We start from the raw sequence: 23169 nt of genomic DNA, 5'->3' as shown, positions 1-23169 counted from the left end.
TATTGCCTAGAGCTCTCTGCTATTGAAAATACCGTAAACTCAGAAATGAAAAAGTTCTAGCACTTAGAAATTTTAGCCTTCAGTAACCTTGAATGATTTTGACCCGTATATCAATGTGCGCATCTTCAAACGTTCTACTAGATGGTACGTAAAAAAAACATATCATACCATTTAAAAAAACGAAGTTGACCTTCATATGACCTCTACGCGTCCACCTAATAAAAAATTATTTAGAACAAATTATGTGTCCCACGAAACCATGCAAGTTTGGTCTGACACATTTTTTTCTATCACTAATAACAACCGAGATATTCAGGTGGCCTGTTTTAGGTGCCTCACCCTGTATATTGCTATTAATAAACATATACTTTTCGAGAATTTTAATGGAAAAGAGAAAGATCATTTTTACGAGATGATTACACAGAAATTAGAAATAGAAAAGTCTAATTTGTTTCATATAAAAATATTTTGTTTTATTTATTGTATTGGAAGATCATTCTTTAGTAAATAATTTTATTAATTCCTCATAGAACATTTCATGTATAAACATTTTAATCAGTTAGTGTCTTTATATATTGTCGTGTCTTTATATATTATTATCGTAATATTATCGTGTTTTTGGTTCAGTGAACCTGAACGTAAAGAAGTACTTGTTAAGTAACAATAGCACGTAACGTAACTTAATAACCGATGAACATTTAGCTTGGATGATACAGGAAGATCCATATATTTAGCAGCGTGATGTATTGCATATATCTATATGAGATAAGATAACTTGGCGTTAAGCTTCTGTGGTCACAGCAACATAAGAATTGATAACTGACCTAGCATTAAAAAATTGCATTTATTCACGTGATAGAGTCATATTCAGAATAATTCTCATGCGCATTGGATTTTACATGTGTATGATAAATATACCAAGATAAAATTATATAGCAAGTACTACGATAATAGATGTAAAAGTAAAAATTTAATAACGAACGATAAGAATCAATAATACTTGAAAATTGCGTGGGTAACGCCGTGTCTAATATTCCCTCGGCGCCGAGCATTAGCACAAAATGTCAATAGTTCTTGAAAGGTTGCAGCGTTCAGTTTCTATTAACTTCAAACTAGAAATTAGAACCGTGGAAGGTTTCGAGCGCGCGTGGCGTTTATGTAACACCTCACCTGTAATTTTATGCTTGACAATTTTAAAGTAAACCGGTGTAGCTTTCGAACGAGCAGCAATAAACATTGATCGACTATTGCTGCTCTAATGAAAGGTTTTGAAGGCTGTTCCTCAAGGAACTCGATTTTACTTCCGAAATAGTCATTATTACAGCGTACGTTTTACCGTAACTGTCCCTCTGCTATTTGTCGCGAAAGTAGGACCCGAAACGTCATAAATAATAGCATCGAAGGGCGAACCAAAATGAGCATTTCATACCATGCATCTTTGAGAAAGTTTTGCTGCTATTTCACTTGATGTCTTTCTGTGTTTTCACTTAGATATCAGACATAGTGGTCGGCCAGGAACCGAACGTGACAGCGCGCGAGGCTCTCCTGAGATGGGCTCGACGATCCACCGCGCGTTACCCTGGTGTACGGGTGACCGATTTCACCAGTTCTTGGAGAGATGGACTGGCTTTCAGCGCTCTTCTGCACAGAAATCGGCCAGACCTGGTTGACTGGAGGTCGGCGCGTGGAAGCCAGCCACGAGAACGGCTTGATCGAGTCTTCTTCGTCGCGGAGCGCGAGTATGGCGTTACTAGGCTTCTCGATCCAGAAGGTAACACGACCGATTATCGATTCGATCAAGTATACCGTACCAAAGTAGACCAGCTGTTGCAAAATCCGTGTTGGTGCTAATGGCTGATCAAAAACCGTCATATCGCTCACGAAGAAATTTAGAACGGTAGTGTTAAACGTATCGTCGATTTCTTCACAGCTGCGTAGCTCGCGATTCTCTTTCGTCTTACAAAAATCTTCCCTGAGAAGCGACGTTGTAGGCACACCCCTCCCTCGTTTATGCATGCCTGTGAAGCATTTCCGCAGGCTCTACTATACTAACGTGGTGGATACGCGGTGGCGGTACACGTTCTTTCTGGTCACGGTACCTGACCAGAATCGCTTCCGGTCTCGGTTCGTACACCGTAACGTCGCGCCATCGGCAGTCGTCGTAATTATGCTTTCTATACTTGGTCTCGCAGGTATCTGACATTGGTCAGGTTACAAGGAAAGGCGCCGGAAGTGATCTCTTTATAGATAATAAGTATATGAATACAATTCAATCCTTGCGACCTGTTTTATCAGATTCCGTTTATAGAGAGAGAGAGTTAGACGTTTATTGATCTTTTGAATGTTACTAATCATACATACGTACATCTGTGTAGATGTTGACACACCCGAGCCGGATGAGAAGTCCTTAATAACGTACATCTCTTCGCTCTACGACGTATTCCCGGATCCTCCGACCATTCACCCACTGTATGACGCCGAAGCACAAAGGCGATCTGCGGAATATCGCGAGTTGGCGAACTCACTCCACATGTGGATCCGCGAGAAAATGGCTCTCATGCAAGAGCGAGCCTTCCCGCCAACCTTGATCGAAATGAAAAAATTGGCGGCTGACAGCACCAAGTTCAAGAACGAGGAAGTGCCGCCGCGATACAGAGACAAGCAAAGATTGACGTACATATTCCGAGATCTGCAAAAGTACTTCGAAGCAGTAGGGGAAGTGGACATGGATGCAGAACTGCACATTAATGTCATGGACAAGAATTGGAATCGTTTGATGATGCTACATCAGGAACGCGAGCAGGCCATTATAGACGAAATTAAACGGTAGGTCTAATTATAAACAATATTATAAACTAAATATATCAATTTAGCGCGCGCGAATATGCGTAAATGTCTGATCACACTTGTGTGCGTATCGACAGACTCGAACGTCTGCAACGACTTGCCGAGAAAGTGCACCGCGAGATGAAAACGACCGACAATCGACTCGAGGAACTCGAGAGACGCGTGGAGGACGAGGCTCGCAGGCTCGATCGTCTTCATCCTCTGGAGGCGAAACATGCGGTGGATCTGCTGGAGCAAGACATACGCAGCACGGAAACCCAGATAAAAAATATATTCACCGATGTGCACACCCTCACAGAGGGCAGATACAGTCAGGCATCCGAGCTTCACAAGAGGTAAGGCTTACACTTGCCTTGCTTAGTTACGAAAAGATTAATGACGAAAAATTCACGCTCCAAAGTATTGATATGCAATTAGGGATCATCTTCGTAAAACATGCATACCTCCGTGGTTTTCAACCACGTAATTACATTGTTTCTACTCTCGTAATCTTCGTTAACGAGCAAACTATTAGCACGCTTTCCATCATCACATAGTAGCTTTCGAGATTCAAGTCATGCGCTGCATCGCACGATGTTCAGCGACTTTCCAAATATATTCGAACACATTTAAATATCTTGTTTAAGAGTAGTTCATTATCTTAAACTTGTGTGAAATCCAAGCTTAAGATGCATCGATATAAAAACGTAGGAGCAATAATGTAATATATTCAATGTTAAGCTAACATTGAATCCTCCTATTCTAAAAAAGGCGTGTTAACTTCTTTTCCGCGACGCTGATTGGTTCTCTCGCTTGGCTCGAACTTCGTGTGGCTTGAACTGTTGCGAATGTCAGAATGTCATAGTGGCTGTCAGTGCGGTTATATTGATAAATTTGTGTTATTTATTTCATCGTGTCACGTTCCTAAGAAATAATAAATAAAATTGAAAAATAAAATAGCGCGCGCCTGTGTTGCTAGTAAGATGATAAAAGATGAATAAAAGATAATAAAATAATATGAATATATTAGAATGTTTAAAGATCGAAATATGTGTTGCTTTTTTAGAGTGCAAAAATTGCATCAAAGATGGGTCGTACTGCGATCCCTTTTGCATAGACGTTTGGTAGAGCCGCTCTCCGCGGTTTCCTTCCCCGTAGAAGAGCGCGTGGTTACAAAGCACCGCACCACCGTCCACGAGACACGCTTGGTCGATACCAATCCTCATTTCCGTGCGCTGCACGACTGCATAGATTGGTGCAAGAGTAAATTGAAGCACCTGCAAGAAGCGGATTACGGATCGGACTTAACCAGCGTACAGAATGAATTGGACGTGCATCACAGAGAGCACAAGAACATCGATGACTTCCAGACCAAGGTGGACAAGTGTATACAGGCAAAGAACAATTTCCACGGCGAAGAACTCACGTTGTACACCCAGCACCTCGGCACTCTACAAAAGCTCTACGCCGAACTTCTCGCTGTCTCGAATAAGAGACTCTCCGATCTGGACACTCTGCACGATTTTATACAATCGGCCACCGGCGAATTGGTGTGGTTGAACGCCAAGGAGGAAACCGAAATCACGCGTGATTGGAGCGATAAGAACTTGAATGTACAGAGCATCGAACACTACTATGAGGTACGTTGGCTGTCATGCAGTTGCTTTTCTCAGGAAGTGGTGAAAGTTCAGTTTCGCAATGTTAATGATTTTTGTGAGATCTTGATTTGAGGCTAATCTTGATGTAGTATAATGCTAAATACGACTTACACCATCTTCGCAATATGTAACACGAAGCATTTCTTGCTTGGTTGAATCGAATTAATAAATTGGAAACTTTCTTCTTTCTAAAGCAAACGTATGGATCTGGTATAGAGGTAAAATTTTGTCGAGATGCACTTATACTTTTTTAATCTTGACTTGACGTTCGTTTATTTTAAGTATTGTTTGTCCCTTTTAATTACAGATTTATGCATCCGTAGATAGAAATTTTGATATAGATTTCCTTCAAAGTTTTATATAATTTATATTATGATACTGATTCTACTATTTACTTGCAGTCTTTGATGAGCGACCTGGAGAAGCGCGAGATACAATTCTCAGCGGTACAAGATCGCGGTGAGGCATTGGTCCTTCAGCACCATCCCGCGGCGAAAACCATCGAAGCCTACATGTCCGCGATGCAGACTCAGTGGGCTTGGCTGTTGCAGCTCACTCTCTGCCTCGAGGTGCACCTGAAACACGCGGCGCAAAATCAACAATTCTTCAAAGACATTCAGCAGGCCGAACAGTGGATCTCTAAACGAGATGAGACATTGAATACCATTTACTCGCAATCTGATTTCTCGTTGGACGAGGGAGAACGGCTGCTGAAGGGCATGCAGGAGTTACGCGAGGAACTCAATAATTATGGCGATCACGTACAGAGATTGGTGGAAAGAGCGAAGGATATCGTTCCCATGAAGCAACGCAAGCAACCTGTTGTGCGACCGTTACAGGTCACTTGTATTTGCAGTTACAAACAAGTCAACGTAAGTATTTCTAAAGCGCTTCATGTTTGAACAAAATGGGACATGTACATTCCTCATGTTATCTCTCTTACAGATGTCAATCGAGAAAGGAGAACAATGCACATTGTACGACAATTCTGGCAGAGTCAAGTGGCGGGTAAAGAACACGCAGGGCGTGGAGTCTCCTGTGCCTGGTGTCTGCTTCGCGCTGCAGCCTCCCGATAAGGAAGCTCTGGACGCCGCCGAGAGGCTGAGACGACAGTACGACAGGAGCGTCGCTCTCTGGCAACGAAAGCAACTGAGATTGAGACAAAACATGATATTCGCGACCATCAAGGTGGTCAAGGGCTGGGACCTGTCACAGTTCCTGGCAATGGGGCAGGATCAACGTACGGCAATTAGAAAAGCTTTGAACGAGGACGCGGATAAGTTGCTCTCTGAGGGCGATCCGGCGGATCCGCAATTGCGAAGATTGAAACGAGAGATGGCGGACGTGAATCGACTGTTCGATGATTTCGAGAAGCGCGCCAGGGCCGAGGAGGAGTCGAAGAATGCTGGACGTATCTTCAACGATCAGGCGTCCTCGCTTCAGCAGGCCCTCGACGAAGCCGAGAGAGTGTTGAACGCGCGTATTGCCGCACCTCTGCCGCGGGATCTCGACAGTCTGGAACATCTGGTGCTGGAGCACAAAGACTACGAGCAGAATCTGCAGCGTCTGGCACCGGACGTGGAACAGATGCAACAGACGTTCCGCGGAATCACACTGAAGACTCCGGCAATGAGGAACAAACTCGACAACATCACGACCAAGTGGAATCACTTGTGGAATCTTAGCAGTCTATACATTGAGCGTTTGAAGTGCGTTGACATCGTGCTGGCCAGCCTCGAGGAAAACACTGCGGCCATTTCCGAGTTCGAGATCAAACTCGCCTCCTTCGGCGAGTTACCGTCAGACGTGGAAGGTCTGCAGAGCGTGTTGGAGGATTTGATGGTTTTGCAAAACGCCACCGACCAACAGCAAGCTTCGGTGGATCAGCTGAACGAGCACGCGCATAACGCGAGGCGTCTCGTGGAGAAATCAAGACCGAATTATCGCGGTCCGCACGGCGATATGGACCGACTGGACGCCGAAGTCAATAAACTAAACGCACGATGGACGAACGTCTGCGGACAGTTGGTGGACAGACTGCGCAGCGCCGAAACGGCCTACGGATTGGCGCAGCAGTATCAGAAATCGTATCAGAACGAAGTGGACTTCGTCGATGAATCGTACAGCAAGTTGGAGCTGGAGAACACAAAGGTAACGTACGGACGACTCCTCGCGAATATTATCTATCAAGTTATTAATTATTCGTTATGATTATTACGTTACGTTACTGATGCGCGATGGGATTCAAGCGGAATTTTAATCTGTGTGCAGAACCTGCTGAGCAAGGTGCTTGATCGCGCGCCGGCAATCGAGGCGGTGAACCTCACGGGTGGCAGACTGATCCGCGAGGGAAAGGTAAGGACAAGTGGATCGTAGCATAATCTTTTTCGGTGCCAGTAAGCCTTCTAGGTAGCCTTAGCTTACGGTGTGAATGCTTGCATGAATGGAGTGTTGCGTGTGTCTTACATACATACAGGTCTCATCGTCACCGTCGCGCGCGCCTCGAAGTTCTCGGAGATCGTGCGCGCGACGCCTCTATTGTATAGCGGCCGTCGGAGCGACTGCTCTTTCAGTGGCTGGGGCTGTCGAGGGTGCAGTTATAAGACGCACTGAGACGCGTTACACCTGCTGCACAGAACATGTGAACGCGATTCCTTTACAGTCGAATCTGCTGCTGTCTTTTTTTCCACGTCTTTTCACGGCGGTGTCACATCGAGTTTCTACCTCGGGTAGAACTTTCCACTTGTGTGCCCGGGCCCGGTGCCATTGAGCGGCACGGACCGTTTGACTTACCATTCATCAAGTAAATATGCTCACTTATGTAACACGCAAGACGGTACGATCTAATGCGTGCATTTGTAATATCGCTGGATTTACGCTCCTTTTATATTTTTTTAACTTTTTAATGGCAATCTTGTTAACTTTTAATTACATGAGAAGCACGTTTGAATGAGCTGCACGACGTCGTTTTAGCGGCAATGTAGCGCTAAATTTTTATACAATCCTATAGATGCGCATATATCGCTTACGCGCTTTTGACAATACGACTGATACTTCCCCGACATCTGGTTCCGCGGATAACCCAGTGAGGTATAGCATGCACAACTGCGAGGTGGGGCCTGACCGATTAATGCGTAGGAAATTCACGTGGAATTACACGTAATAAGTACTGACGATTATCTTTCGACACAAATTACATATCCCGCTCTCTTCGCCAATATTAATCGCAGCGCAATTCAAGTAATCGCTGCTTAGCGGCAACAAAGTCGTCCCGAAATTATTGCAAACCGATTAACGTATCCTGAGGCAGTCGCCAATAATGCATCTACCGGAAGTACCACATTGGGTTGTCAAAGTTGCAAAATTGCGAGTCGCACGACAAAAAAACGCGCGGCTGCGTTTCAACCTCGTGTCTCTCGCTGTCGCTTTCGGAGGCTAACGGGTAATTGGCGAGCACCCACACACCGATCTAATTGCACTAACCATAACGGACTAACCGGAAACCCCTAGATCTACGGACAATGGCTCCGAGCATTCAAAGAACAATTGGAAGATATCTGCCCGTCGTTGGACGCATCGGTGAAGAGGCCGCGGAGAGATTCCGTTATTACGGTCGATAATGTTGCGCGCGATCTAGATACGCTGAATCGGAGATACACGACCCTCGTGAACCTGCTTGAGGAACGTGTCAGGCAGCTGGCGCTACTCCATCCTGAGGACACATCCTTGCTGGTGAGTGATATATATTATTTGCAATTGCAGCTACTTCAAAAAGTACGCTGCATGACATAATTTTAATAGTTTCCCTTTTGGAGGAACGCCGCTTGGAAAACGTTAATTTTGACGTATATTTTTATTATTTCATGTTATTTGCTGTAATAAGTCTTATTAAAAGGTAGGAAATAACGAATATGTCATATATCCTTCTGGAGCGGACTGCCACTTGTCATAATATATCACGACGTTAAGCTTGAAACTGTTCTCCACTTAAAGGAACATTACGCACGTTGCATAATCTGACAGGCGTGAATCTTTCATCGCTATTATTGAGCAGCGAGTTAGAGAGCTATGAAGTGGATTCGAAGTCGGGTATCTCAGTTCGACCATTTGCCATACGTGTGGCACACGTCGGAACGTGAACAAAATTAATCCCGAGAACCGGATCTCGACAAGGTGCGCGATTTGCATTGCTGATGGGCAAATGTCGAGGATTCACGAAGTGGATCCGCTATTGAACTTTCAATCTCGTAATCCCTTGATATTCGGCATGCGGCTCATTGCGCGATAACGAATTAGAATTGTCTCTAATCACGCGATGTTACCTCGACACGAAGGTGATCTATCACGGCAAATCAAAGTTGTTCAAATTCGCTATTCCGCGTTAATTGAAAAACATCAACGATCAGGTAGATAAGAACACTTGTGCATTCTGTCGATATCATAGAGAAAAGTAGTATATTTTCGAGACGAAAGTCGATCGAAAAGTTTCGATTTTAAGGTAATACATAATCATGAGTGACATGAGCTGAAATTAATGAGCTCCGAGCAGAGATGGGACAAGTAGATATGAACGGACGCTTTCACGATGAAAACCTGTGTGTCCGCGTCTCCCGCATGTTTAATTATATTCGTATGACGACGACGTCAGAAATAGCCGCTATTTTTCTCGGTACTATTACGCGCTAGGCCTTGAGGGAATCGTACGGAAAGTGCCGAAAGGAGGTATGCTTTTTAACACGCGATCCGGTTCATGCTGTCGTTCGTGAGTCGCGCGTTATCACCATGTTAGTCACCTCAAGGCGAGCACTTTGTCGTGAGTGAGCAAAACGTATGACACGCGACCGACTTTCACTCTATTAGCGGCGGCTTTTCGTCTTTCCCGCTCTCGTGCCGGTCTCGCGCGGGATCGATAGGGTCGGCCGACATGCCGGCGCGAAGATGAAACGGAAGAGCAGTGACGCGTTTACACCTGTTGAGGCCCCCAGTGCGTGCGTTTAACAATTATGCATAGGAATTTGTACCTGAGAAATGAAAAAAAAAAACAAGCATTTTCAGCGTATTAAAATGTTCATGTTGAATTTTCAAATGCGAGGATGCGCGCTCAATAACTCTGCATTATCTCAATAAATCATCCGTGACATAAATCTGTAATGAGTTACAATTGATTGAAAAACATGACTTTCGATATGTACCATCAAATCTTAAATGCTCAACGCGTACGTTACCGTAATACAAATTTCGTGACACATTTGCGAACTGTCCTGGTGCGTGACCAAGTACTAAATACGCTCTCCTGAGCTGGGGAATTAATAAAACTGAACTACGTTCTCTCGCGAAACTCGAGACGTAGCCCATTACGTAACCCGCTTAATGAGAACGTGTAAAGCCTGGATCATTAAATCGGCCAAGGGCAATTTTGGCAATGCGCACGTGAACCGTCGAAATTCTGAAGTGCCCTTTAAACACCGGTGCGCCCACGTCTAAACGCGCTACTGGAGGTGGCGGTGCGTCGGCGGCGTCGGACGCGCGCCGCGGCGCCGCCACCACCTCTGCCACCACCTCCGCTACCACGGCCACTCGCCGTTTCCTCTTCGAGGCCGCGTCACCAAGAAAGACGAGTCGCCGCAGTGAGGAGCCGTCGGTTTCCGCGGCTGACCGTTCACGTCTCGAGCATGCCCGCCGGTCGCGCGAGCGATTAAACTCATCGTCGTGAGCGTGATAAAAGCGTGACTGCCTCGCTCTAATGTGAGGGATCATAATGATCGTGCGAAAGGTACGAAGGGATGGGCACTACACGTTGGAAGAGGGATACCGGTATCCCGGTCCATCGGAAACTTCTCGGAGCCGGCTTTTCTCTTAAACGTGTCGAGTGATAAATTGGCGAGAAATTCATTATTGAGTTAGTTACGGCGATAGGAAAGTAGTGTTATCTAAGCGAGATCTGTAAAGTGCTAATTGGGCTACATGTTTGAACAAAAATTGTGAAAGCTCTCTGTCGAGTGCTCGTAATTAACAAATGAAGACGATGAGCAATAAACGCTTAAGTCGGTTTTACTGTCATGTTCGATATACGATTGCTCATCGGATTTGTTAGCTTTTAACAAAGTTTGAAAGTTACACGTTAACATATGGCGAAACTTGTAGAGACCTGGAATTTTCCTCGCCGATAAGTTTTTAAAGATATATTGATCAAGAGCGTGACACGGTCGAAATTTTCCGAGCTTTGCTTTTAAATATCTCTTTCATTAAAATGTCGCGAAGAGAATATTATATAAATTCTTGATGCACATACGAGAAATCATAATAATGAAATAGTTTTCGAAGAGTTCTTTGATGAGTATTTACGATCCTCTGGGTACATCTGGCAATACTTTTTGCTGTCCTATTTCCGTCGAAAGCATCGGTCACTTACGAATGTCTAGCTGGTGCGTTTCTTTCTGCATAAATTCGAATGGATGATTATCGAGGCCTCGGCGTTTATTGTTACTGTGAATATCGACTGCTTTATTGCCGGCGTTTATTCACTCTCGAATTTTATTGAACGTAAATATGAGAGCGTATATGTGCGTATGCAAATGAAATAAACCAACGTAGTTGGTCAACGTCGTTATAAATTCCGCCTACACATGAAAACTTGGCGAGTGGCTCTTCAAACAAAAGTAAATAGTAAATAATTTAATAATAAAAGTAATAATAAATAGTAAAACGTAAATAATTAGAAAAAGTTTATTGGACTGGCTCTTACCTATATATGTGCAACGTTTATCAAACTTCATTGACGTTTGACTAAGTCTTTGCTGATTACGTTGTTATCGGCTTACTATTATACGACGCGATTGATTAGAAAGATCCGACAAAGTAAACGGTCGCACTAGTTATTAAATGTCTTATCGGTAGCACTATTCCATCGGAAATTGATTTCCGTGACAACATATTGTTTCATAAGAAACAAGCATTTTACGAATGCTGATGCACTCGTGGCACATGTTGCACTGCCAGCTGCATTGTCACTTTCCTGGGAGGAGTGTCTTTAAACTCGCGAGTACCGGTGTGCCCGATAGCGGATTCTTATTTTAACGCATGTACCAAAGTGACCCAGCACTGCCAGAATTATTTCAGCGACAGTTTCCTAGATTACATGAAGCTCGTAAATCTTCGCGAATCTTGGAAAGAATTACACGCGGATTCATCCTTAGTTTACTAAAGTTCTAAATTTAGTTCACTGAAACGCTTTAATCTCCAATTTACCGTCAAGATATGATTGACATTTCGGAAATAAAATTACTTTTTTTGATGAGGTGCGTTTATGTAACAATATAAACACACGATGCGTTTGAAAAGAATCTTACGTATTCGCGAAGCCACACACGTACACGCATAATTCAACAACGCGATGAGATCGTCTGACAATGAGACATAACACCCGAAATATACTGCGCACGTTGTCTAGACAGGTTGAATGACTTTTCAATTGCTTTTTGAATATGCATATCGTACGACGTATGAAGGCAAATAGATAAAATATACAACATTGATTTCGCAATGTGAAACCGGACAACCGGTAGCGCAGAGATGATCGATACTTGGCCGAAGGTCAGCGATCACATCAATCAGATATAATTCCTTGGAACGGCAGACTAACGATTCAAGTAAATCGGTCAGAAGTTGTTTTACGATCGTCAATTATAATTTTTTTTCTATTTACGCCATCGATTTCGTAATGCATTTTTATTGGAATAAATTGCTTCGTCCACGCATAAACTATAAATAATGCGACAACACATCACGTTCGTGCAGACGGTCATAAATCGCTTTTTGAGATTTAAGCGATTTCGACACCGCTTTAGGCAATTCCTCTATTTGTCTTTGTAGTGGCGACGGTTTCCTAAAATTCTCTCAAGGCCTCGAGTCAAAAATTTATATTAAGCCGGCTCGTATTCACGTTACCTGTTCAACATATTATTACCCTGATTATCATTCTATCGCGTTAAAATTTATGTGTATGTAAATAGATAAGTTTAGCATAATCACTTTCTCATCGAGATCTCGAGTCTCGAGGTTGCTTACCATTTCGTGTCAGAATGCACATGTGTTCTTTCATATTCCCTCAATTTTTTCAACGGTTTGACAATGAGAAGGACACCAACCGTCCCGCACTTGCGATGACATAAGTCAATGACGTAGTCCCTCATGGACGCCTACGAGCATAAAGCAAGGCCGGTGTATCACGTCCGAAATTACGCGTTTTGGTGTGCGATGCCGCGTTCGGAATTAAGTAATTAGAGAGGCAGGGCCTGCGTCGGACCGGATAGAATTTTGCGTAAGAGTAGTAGCGTTCGTTTCGGCGCGTGCGTGAGCATTGCTATATTTAAGAGTCCCGTCTCGGATGAAAGATCTCAAAGATCTCGCGCGCAGCACGTGGTCCAATTATACGCCACTTCGCTCATGTGAACTTGTGTATTGCCGTGCGAGCGCTCGCGCGGATTGACTCATTAAAATGCATGCGAGAAATCTACGTTCATGCGGCGGACGATTATAGCATGGGTGACGTAGTCGTCAATCCGATTTAAGGAATTAAAGGCCAGCCGGTTGACCCAGATGTGCCCAATGTCTGATATAACGTAGAAGCGATCGTACGTGTATCGCACACAGCCTGAATACATAAACGATTGCCTGCAAATTGCCAAATGTCTACTTTCAGCGTATTCTTCAAGAACAAAGGCCGCTGCGGACGTTCCGCACAGAGTTCAACATATACGAAAGTACTACTAGCGAGGAGCGTTACACATCCACAACCACACACTACACCCAGTCGCAGTGAGTATGATGTTTGTGCTAAAAGTTGATGTTATTGCCCACACGGGGTAGAGAGTAGAAAGAAGAAATTCGTTTCCGGATTATCTTACATCCATCGTCTGAAAGATGTGGATTTAAGACCCGCGAATTACGGCGTGCTTTTTCGGCAACGCGTGCAAAGTACTTTGGTTCCGCATTTACACCTCTCGATGGCTATTGCCGCAGATACACCTCCGAGAGACATGAGTCCACCGAGACGACTTTCTCGAGCGAGACTTCAAAGCGAAATTACAACGCGGAGCAAGGTGCGTATCGTCCTAATGGCGAGACCACCAGCCCGGGGGCCGGCTCACCTATCGGTGGTAGCCTGCTCAAACGCTCGTACGAGCACGATATGACGACGAGCTCCAGCAACAGGCGACAACATCAACAGCACCAGCAGCAGGAGTTCTCGTCAGTCGTCGATGGCGGCAATAGCGAATTTAGGGGCCTTAGGGTACCTAGGAGGGATGGGGATGTTGGCGCGGAGAACGTGATTGATGTTAGGGGTATCGTAGATCCGAGCAGCGGTGAGATCCTGACCGTGGGTGAGGCGATCCGACTCAGGATCCTCGATGTTAGGAATGGTAGGATAGTAACATCGAGCGACGGCAGGACCAGCATGTCGATCGAGGAAGCGGCGCGCAACGGCCTCATCGACGCGACGCTGGCCGATCGGCTGTTAGGTCCGTGTGGAGTGATGGAGGAGGGTCGTCGAGTATCCCTTCTTGAAGCGATCCAGCGGGAGCTCTACGACGCCGAGCGAGCCGACATCGCGGACCGAATTAAGGTAACGACGACGCGCCGCGATCACGGCGCCGATCGCGGCGCCGGCACGGGGATTAGCGTTGTCGATGCGATGAGGAAAGGCTTGTTGGACCCAGCTACAGGCGAAGTCGTCACCGAGAACGACGAGCGAATCTCGATCGAAGAGGCGTATTCGCGCGGGTACCTCACCAAGGTAGACGTGACCGTTAAAGTAAGCCGCAATGCCATTGCGCTGTCCGATGCGATATCGCAGGGTCTCGTGGACGATCGGTCCGATCGTATCACTGACAGAATCACCGGCGAGTCATATCCATTGGATGAAGCCGTCGACAGAGGTATTATCGATCCGAACGTCAAAGAGATCGTGGACACACGAAGCGACATTAAGGTGACAGTAGCCGAAGCCATGAAACGCGGTATATTGAACGCCAAAAGTGGTAAATACTCGCACGGCTTGTCGATGGAGAAGTTGTCGTTCAAAGAGGCACGTCGTCGACAATTGATCGTTAAACCAATGACACTGAAAGATTGTTGCGATTGGGAGATTATTGATGACAAAGGGAAAATTGCAAGCCCGGCTCATCGCAGCAAGTTGACGATACTTGAGGCCATATCCCGAGGCGTTTTAGACTCGGAGAACGTCAAATCCATAGTGGACACTCGAACTGGTGAAATGGTTACGTTAACCGATGCCTTAACTAGTGGAATAATTAAAGTCGAGGGCACGTATCGCGATATGCTGAAAAACGAGGAATTGCATATCCCGCAAGCTGTTGAGAAGGGTTTGATCACGTCGGTAACTCAAAAAACTATTTTCGATATTGACGGTTTTAAAGATCCGGTTTCTGGCGAATACATTAGCTTAAACGCGGCTCTGTTGAAAGGTTTGATCAGCTCGAAACCCGGCGGTACTTTTACCATCGATCTGAAAACTGGAAGAACCGTTTCGCTTAGCGAAGCAGAGGAGCAAGGATACATCAGACCAGAAGTGTCAGAGATGCTAAACCGCGGTATTGGCATTACCGAAAACGGACGCGAAGCAAGCGTTCTGGAAGCTGTATTGCTCGGATTGCTCGATCCAAAGTCGGGTCAATTGCTAGACCCACGTAGCAAAAGAATAGTGCCTTTGGAGGAAGCAATCAAGCGTGGACTCATCACTCCTGATGGCGCTGCACTGCTCACCAGTTTGCTGAACATTGCGGTTACTACGCAAACCGTGACAAAGACCGTTAGGAAGTACGTAACGACGCTGCGAACTGGCGAAGTTGTTACGAGAGATTACAAGATCAGCTACGAGGAGGCATTGAGCAGCGGATTGATCGATGAGAGTAAAAATGAGTTCAAGGATCCAGATTCGGGAGTGATAATGTCCATCGAGGATGCTGTTGAGCAAAGTCTTCTTAGCAGTGATGCTTGCCGACATGTTACTCACTTATCCCGAGAGTGCACTCCAAATTCAGCGCACACGACTTTCGAAAGTACCATAACGGCAAATATCGATGATGTATCTAGAAGTAGGAGAAGTGAATCACCACCTAGAGCAATTGGCACAGTTACTACGATTATTACTAAGGAAATAACTCCACGAGCTTCATCAACACCGACAAAAGAAACATCCTCCGTTACAATGACAATTACACCATCGTCAACAATCGATACCATTTCTTTTGTAAAAGATTCAACTCCAACTACGACGGAAAATACTTTCTCGTCCACAAAAGTAAACGAGTCGACGAAGTGGACGTCCGAAATAACATCGAAAACGAGCAGGTCTGAAGAAGCACACGTAGTAAGTTACACAGATGTTCCTAAATCATCTTTACATGAGACACAAAAAATGGAAACAGATATAATGACATCGAGTACACCAAGTACAAGTCACAAATCGGAGATCATGAAATTCATAGAAAACGAACGCGGTTCCACTGATAAACGAGTATTCGAGTTGCCCGCGGACGGCTGGTCACTCGCGGAAGCTATCGATAGAAAACTATTCGATTCTGCAACAGGTCTTTTTATAATTCCGGGTACAGACAGATTAGTGTCCTTTGAGGAATGTATTAAGCTTCAAATTATCAATCCGAACTCGGGCTTTGTTATCGATCCTAACAACGGCAGGAAAGTGTCCCTGGTACGAAGTTTAGAGAAGAATATTTTGGATTCCACAGGTCACTACAGTTATCCACAAAAGATCTCAATGAGAGAAGCGATCGCGAATGGATTAATTATATTAGAAGGCAGACAGAGTGCTGATTACGATAATACTAATCAAAGGCTTCTTCAAATCACAAGAGTTTTGGGCAAGCCCGACATAGTGGAATTAACGCACGTTGGTGATTCCTCTCAGCAAATGGAAATAAAGACCGATGAAGTTTCTATGCCAGATCCGATACAAGTGGCTCAGGGAGTAATTTATGATCCAGGAACAGCTCTGGTGATTTCCACGAAAACAGGTAAATCTGAAAGTCTCCTAACCGCTGTTTCTGACGGAACGATACCGTCTACCGCTGTAATTGTTAAAGATCCAACGACTGGTAAAGGCATTAGTATAGCGGACGCTGTTAATCGCGATATTCTTGACATGAACACACAAGAATACAAGATCGACAATGGCAGGAAGATATCATTAATCGACGCAACGAAGTTCGGAATAATAGCCGTTCTTGGCGCTCCTCTCGCGGCCACTGCTGCTGCCATAGAAGCGGTACAGCGAACGATGGTTAAGGATCCCATGACTGGTAAAAAGATACCGAGAGAAGTCGCCATTGAGCGTGGCATCATTCCGATGGATAGCATAACTTCGCCTATTGAATCTGTAAGTGGTGTACTCGAGAATAAGCATAAAAAAGTTTCAGCGCATGATACGATACATCGTGAATCTGAGAAAGTCTATGTGCCTAAAGAGAGTACAAAAAGTGAGTTTTCAAAATCCATTGACACGCTAGACGGCGAGAGTCTGGGCACAAAGACCAGAGCACGAGTGACAATCGAACCGAAATACCAAGTTACGATCGGCAAAGCGAGAACTTTGTCACCAAGTCCTGAGCGAGAGGCGAAGCCTATCGTTCTTCAAAAGATGCGAAAGAGGATAGTGAAAGTAGAGGAGGCGTTGCAAAGTGGCCTCATCGATGTAGAAACCGCGGACACATTTGCAAAACAGATGTGCAACGAGAAAGGTGAACCAATCGCTCTTTCGGAAGCTATCCGCGATAATCGAATAAATGCTGATCAGGGACAAATCGTGGATCCTCAGAGACGTGACGTACTCACCATTAAGCAAGCCATTGATCGCGGAATTTTAGATCCGGAGAATGCGCACATATTAGTACCTCTGGCGAAGAGTCTGTCCGTGCATAGCTTGTATACGCAAGGTTTATTAGATCCTTTGGAAGGCAAAATCGTCCATCCGGAAACGGGTGTGCATCTCACTCTCAACGAGGCTATAGTATGCGAGATAGTGGATCCTTTGTCCAACTTGATGTTTTCCGTGGACGGTCGTACAGAAACGTTGCAGTCAGCTATCGCGAACGATACCATTGACGCAGACAAATCGTTAGTTAAAACACAAGGCGGTAGCGTGAATCTGGTGAAGGCGATAGAGAATAAAGTGTTTGAATTGAAGGATTCGATCGAGTCTTCCGATATACCGCCGGCGGGAATGACATTCCCTGTTGCGCTGAAACGCGGATTGATAGACACCAGCAAGAAAGAAATACGACATCCAATTACCGGAGAGCACTTGCCACTAGAAGACGCTATAAAGGGAGACTTTATAATGGCACTACCGTGTCCAGTTGCGCCTGACAGTATAGAAATAACAAAAGCTTTGGAATCGGGATTGATCGACAGGGACAACGCTATATTTTTCCATCCTACTACAGGAACTCCCATTCCTATTGCCGAAGCCGTCGAATCAGGTTTACTTATCATCAAACCGCCGACGCACGGTGAAAACACTATAGCTGCCGTTACCGAAACGATTACATCGTATCATACTATTACAACCAAGACCGTCGAGCTTCTGCCGGGTTATGCGTTGAAGAGTGCGATGGAAGTGCAAGATATCAATACTGGTAATATCATCACTATCGAAGAAGCCCGACAACGAGGTATCATCAAGGATGAAACAGAAAGCAAACGGGAATTTACGACGAAAGACATCAAAATGTCATTTGATCACGCGGTAGAGAAAGGACTCGTGAATATGAAAACGGGTATTTATACAGATCCTTGTACGGGCGCGACGATGTCTATCGCCAAGGCTGTCGAGGAAGGAATCCTCGATACTTCATCCAGCAAAAGCGACTTTGGATCACCTAGGAAATCATCCGATGGCAGTATGACCGTATTAGAAGCAGTTGAACAGATTTACGATGAGGAAACCGGAACGTTTAAAGATCCCGAGACAAACCAATCTTACAACTTAACGGAAGCGATGAAAATCGGCCTCATTGAGCCTGATTCCGTGCTTTATAACGTAAAGACAAAAGAATCTATCACCACAAAAGAGGCAGTCGAGAAAGGTCTGCTCGATCCTGTTACTGGAAAAATGAAAACCGTACGAGATGAAAAGGACCGTCCGATCAGCATAGCGGAAGCTACGAAATTGGGTCTCTTAGCAGTTGTTGCCGCGCCAGTGCTGGCTGGAAAAGCAGTAATCGACGCTATTTCCAGTTACAAATCTAAGGAAATAAAGCCGAGCGCATCGATGATGACGAAACCGTCTGTCATAACAAAGAAAGAACCAAGTCCACCCACGATAAGCATAATAAAAATGAAAGAACAATCACCTTCGGAAATAGATGCAAAAATGACAATTTCTGAGTTGCCTGTTCGAGAGCATGTATCCGTTACAGTCATTTCTAAAGATGTTTTCCATAGTGAGGTTTCTGAGAAAAGACAAGAATCTTCGTATACAGGAGAAATCGAAAAAGGAGAGATGGAAATAGAAGATGACGGTAAATTACAGGATATTCCGGACGAAGAAGCACCTAGACAAGTTTCGATAATTATTACAAAGGAATTAACGCCTGAGGTCCTTGCAGAATTCGGAGCGTTCGATCTGGTGAGAGAAAAGTTTCTGGATCCAGAGACAGGTGCGGTTACTTCTTTCAACGATCTTGTTTTGAATCTGAGAGTCTTTGATCCTGATCAGGTGCTTGTCAAGGATCTCTCGTCCAAAACCGAGTCATATGTAAACCTACGCGAAGCGATTAGCAGACCTCTCGTGGACCGAAACATTGCCTATATGGTTAATCCGAAGACTGGTAAGAAAATACCATTCTTCGAGGCGGTACGCTTGGGATGGATTAAGCAGGAACCGGAAGACGAAATGGAAAGAGAACAACCTATGGATTCGCAATCTTGGAATTTGCAAGAAGCTATCGATGCTGGTATATGCAATCCAGTTACGGGAACGATTTTAGATCCTATATCAGGACAAGCGATGTCCATGAGCGAAGCTATCGACGTAGGTCGCATTGATGCTGATACACTCGGTGTGAGAAATCCAATCACTGACGAGATTGTACCGCTATCCGAGGCGTTAGAAACCGGCATGATGGATCTTCACAGAAATGTTGTCACTAATATCGAAACAAGAACGGAGATTGACATTACGACTGCGTTTCTACGAGGTCTAATTGTGCCCACCTCGCGCAAGCCGATTTCGCTGGAAGCTATTATCAGAAAAAATCTCTATGATGCTGAGACAGGTAAAATACAAGATTCTTTAACTAAACAATTAATCAGTATCGAGGAGAGTGTTCGCAGAGGCATTGTCGATGCTTTCATTACTGAGATTCGAGACACAAAAGCTGGTTTGTCCGTTTCATTGGAGGATGCACTCACGATGAATCTGTTCAACTCTAAAACGGGTCGTTTGTGCGACACGAAAGCGGGAGAGCTCTTACCCTTGGATGTAGCACTTAACAAAGGTTTGATTATCACAATGCCGTTCGTGCCTTCGCTGATCGATGCAATTAATCAAGAGTACTATTCGTCAAAAACGGGTCTTGTCCTGAATCCTATGACAGGCGAAGATTTAACGTTGAAGGAAGCATTAGCTGTGGGTTACATTAACGGCTCCACAACAGTCATAAAAGACGACAGAAAAGATAAAGTTATTCCTCTTAATGAGGCCGAAGAAAGCAACTTGATAGATCTGGTGAAAGGAACACTGACTTATCCACATATAATGACATTGGACATTGCTTTTGAAAAGGGATACATCTTAAGTACTATAAAACCGTGGACGTTACAAGAGGCTTTGGCTCTTCAGATTTATGATTCAAAGTCCGGCACTTTTAACATAGACGGAAAAAATTATGCTTTAGAGGATGCGATCGAGAAAGGTTTTATTAGTAAAGATAGTCCGTCAATTAAGGATCCGAGAAATAATGATATCATATCGTTGGGTGATGCTATCAAGCACGGCTTTATTAACGCGAAGGCCGGTACGGCTATAGATCCCTGTACAAGCGCTCCTCTTTCGTTAACTGACGCATTGGATCGCGGTTTTATAGTGCCAGCAAAACGTAAGATATCCTTGCCGGAAGCTGTGTTTAAAGGCTTATACGATCCCAAGACCGGGCAGTTCACAGTACCTGATACACAAGAGAAACTTCCTACTGATCGTGCGATTAAGATGGGCGTGATAGATGCCACAACCGCAATCGTACGAGATCCCAATGGTGATGTGATAACGTTCAACAAGGCTATCAAGACTTCGGTAGTCGATCCTAAGACTGGAACAGTCAGTCATGCCAGAGGACCGCCTGTGGACTTCCAGGAAGCATTGGAACGCGGTTTGCTTCTTGAAACGAGGAGACCTATGAGTTTCAGTGAAGCTATTTCAAAGGGCATTCTCGATGAAAAAACTAATAAGTTTCTAGATCCGCAGACGGGCATTTATCTAACGATATTGGAAGCCATTCAAAAAAATCTGATAGATGCCGATTCGGTTACTGTCAAAGACACGAGGTCTAGCATTTGGAAGACAATGACGCTGATGGAAGCCATACAATCTGGTTACATGGATGGCACCACTGGCTATATTGGTGATTCTAGCAAAAATAATAGAAATGTGTCTCTAAGAGATGCCTTCGAATCTGGCCTCATCGTTGACAGTAGAGCTGCTGTGTCGTTACAGCGCGCCATCCATCAAGGATTATATGACGATAACACTGGCAAGATTACTGATCCTAGCACGGGCAGAGCTGTGACGTTGCATGAAGCGATGCGGAAATGCATCATTAGTCCCACATTACCGTGTTACTGGGACAAACGTGGCGAGCGATTGTTATCTCTAGCAGAGACGTGTCGCGCTGGTGTGATCGATCGACGCACTGGAATGTTCAAAGAACCAGGTTCCAGTGGCACAGTCTCATTGTCAGTTGCGTTGCAGCTTGGTCTTATAGTCGACATCGAGAGTATGGGATTCGGTCTGTACGAAGCGATAGTAATGAACATGTATGACGTGTCGTCGGGCAAGTTCGTGCACCCGACTAACAACCGCAAGTTAACGTTAGCCGAGGCGTATCAGATAGATATGATAAACCCGCTTATATCAATTGTTAAATGCAGCGAATCGAATAGATACCTTCTGCTGGCGGAGGCTATCTCTTCGGGTATTATTGATGACATTCGTGGTACGTACATCATCCGCGACATCGACGAGGCGATTAACTTGCAAGAGGCCGCAAAGAAAGGTTTTATCGTTACGTCGAAAACACCTTTGTCGATTGAAGAGATGGTCAAATGTCATCTTTACCGAGGCGATAGCGGCAAGTTTGCCAATCCCATGGCCAATGAGTATCACGATCTACTTCAAGCGATCAACTGCAATCTTATAGACCCTGATACCACCGCCTTGAAAGATGCGACAACCGGACAAATCAAGTCGTTATTGGTGGGTATCGAAGATGGAACGGTTGACGTGTCTCGAGGTAGAATACTGGATCCTAAAACAACACGTGCCTTCAATATCGATATTGCTTTGGAAAGAGGTCTATTGGTCACGATCGATAAGCCTCTGACGCAACAACATAGATCACCTTTGGAGACCTCTAAACCTGGACTTGGTGACAAAAGTATCAAAGAATGTACCCTACAGGAAGCGATCAACTATGAATTGATCGATCCGAACACGTCGTTCGTGAGAGATCCCAGGAATGGTCGGTTTATAACAACGGCAAAAGCGGTAGCGGACAGTGTCGTGGATCCAACCGTTAAAGGCATGATTGAGTTGAACGGTGGAAGCAAGAGAGAACCGCGTTTTGTGCGTTTCGGTGATGTCATCATATTTATTAGGAAACCTATCACTTTCGAGGAAGCGATCGAGAAGGAGTATCTATCATTGGAATCGGGCAAATTTACCGATCCGGTTTCGAATGAGCAATTTACCCTCAAGGAGGCAGTAAGTCTCGGTATTGTCGACTCGGACTCCGCGTTGATTAAAGACTCGCAGAAGAAAAAGCTAGTAAAATTGCCGGAAGGCTTCCGCAAGGGCATGATGGACGCAGAAAAGGGTAACGTGTTAGATACGGCTACGTCGAAACTGTATAGTTTGTCCAAGGCCCTAGAAATCGGCCTGTTGATAACCCCGAGAAACGGCGTTTCATTCATCGAAGCGCTGCAGTTCGGTCTCTACAATCCGACCACGGGCGGTTTTCACGATCCCTTCGTTGTCACTTCCGTACTAGATCGCAAGCGCCTCACGCTGGCGGACGCGATTGAGTCTGGTCTGATCGATCCATCCACCACTGTGATCAAAGATCCGTTCACGAGTAATATCGAGAGTTTGTTAGAGGCAATGAATAGTGGGAAGGTAGATTCCGTAGGCGGCAGGTTAGTCGAGGACACGGATGGCAAGAGTATCGACTTCATGAAGGCCTTGGAGCGCGGTTATATACTCGCCGCTGAAGCCAGGGTAAGTAAGACCAGCCAGAATGCCTGTTACTCACCCCGCGTCTCCCGCACTAGACTCCGAGTCTTCTTTATCCTTCGTTCATTTTATTTCACTTGCTGTTTGGGTTTCTGTTTTTTTATTACCCGAGTTGACATTGCTACATTGTTTCCACTC

General features: G+C 44.9%; 1 protein-coding gene across 41 annotated transcripts in view; it reads left to right on the top strand.

The window, feature by feature from the left end:
* Nucleotides 1–23169, top strand: part of LOC105281370 (microtubule-actin cross-linking factor 1) — a 104968-nt gene that overhangs the window by 52985 nt on the left and 28814 nt on the right. For 25 of the 41 annotated variants that reach the window (XR_894301.3, XM_026968680.1, XM_026968678.1 and 22 more), the window contains 11 exons: nt 1492–1771; nt 2376–2826; nt 2925–3182; nt 3893–4466; nt 4679–4702; nt 4886–5356; nt 5430–6635; nt 6756–6839; nt 7995–8216; nt 13186–13301; nt 13506–23016. Coding sequence is in view for 40 of the 41 variants with exons in the window: in XM_026968680.1 (XP_026824481.1) it covers nt 1492–1771; nt 2376–2826; nt 2925–3182; nt 3893–4466; nt 4679–4702; nt 4886–5356; nt 5430–6635; nt 6756–6839; nt 7995–8216; nt 13186–13301; nt 13506–23016 (13197 nt within the window). In the remaining variant the exon portion in view is untranslated. Of the gene's footprint in view, nt 1–1491; nt 1772–2375; nt 2827–2924; nt 3183–3892; nt 4467–4678; nt 4703–4885; nt 5357–5429; nt 6636–6755; nt 6840–7994; nt 8217–10054; nt 10258–13185; nt 13302–13505; nt 23017–23169 lie in introns of those variants that run through there. The other 16 variants (XM_026968691.1, XM_026968692.1, XM_026968681.1 and 13 more) reach the window with 4 other exon arrangements.

The sequence above is a fragment of the Ooceraea biroi genome, chromosome 3 (assembly GCF_003672135.1).
Source record: "Ooceraea biroi isolate clonal line C1 chromosome 3, Obir_v5.4, whole genome shotgun sequence".
Taxonomy (NCBI): Eukaryota; Metazoa; Arthropoda; class Insecta; order Hymenoptera; family Formicidae; genus Ooceraea; species Ooceraea biroi.
The sequence above is the reverse complement of the archived record's forward strand: the minus strand, read 5'-3'. Positions and strand labels throughout refer to the sequence as shown.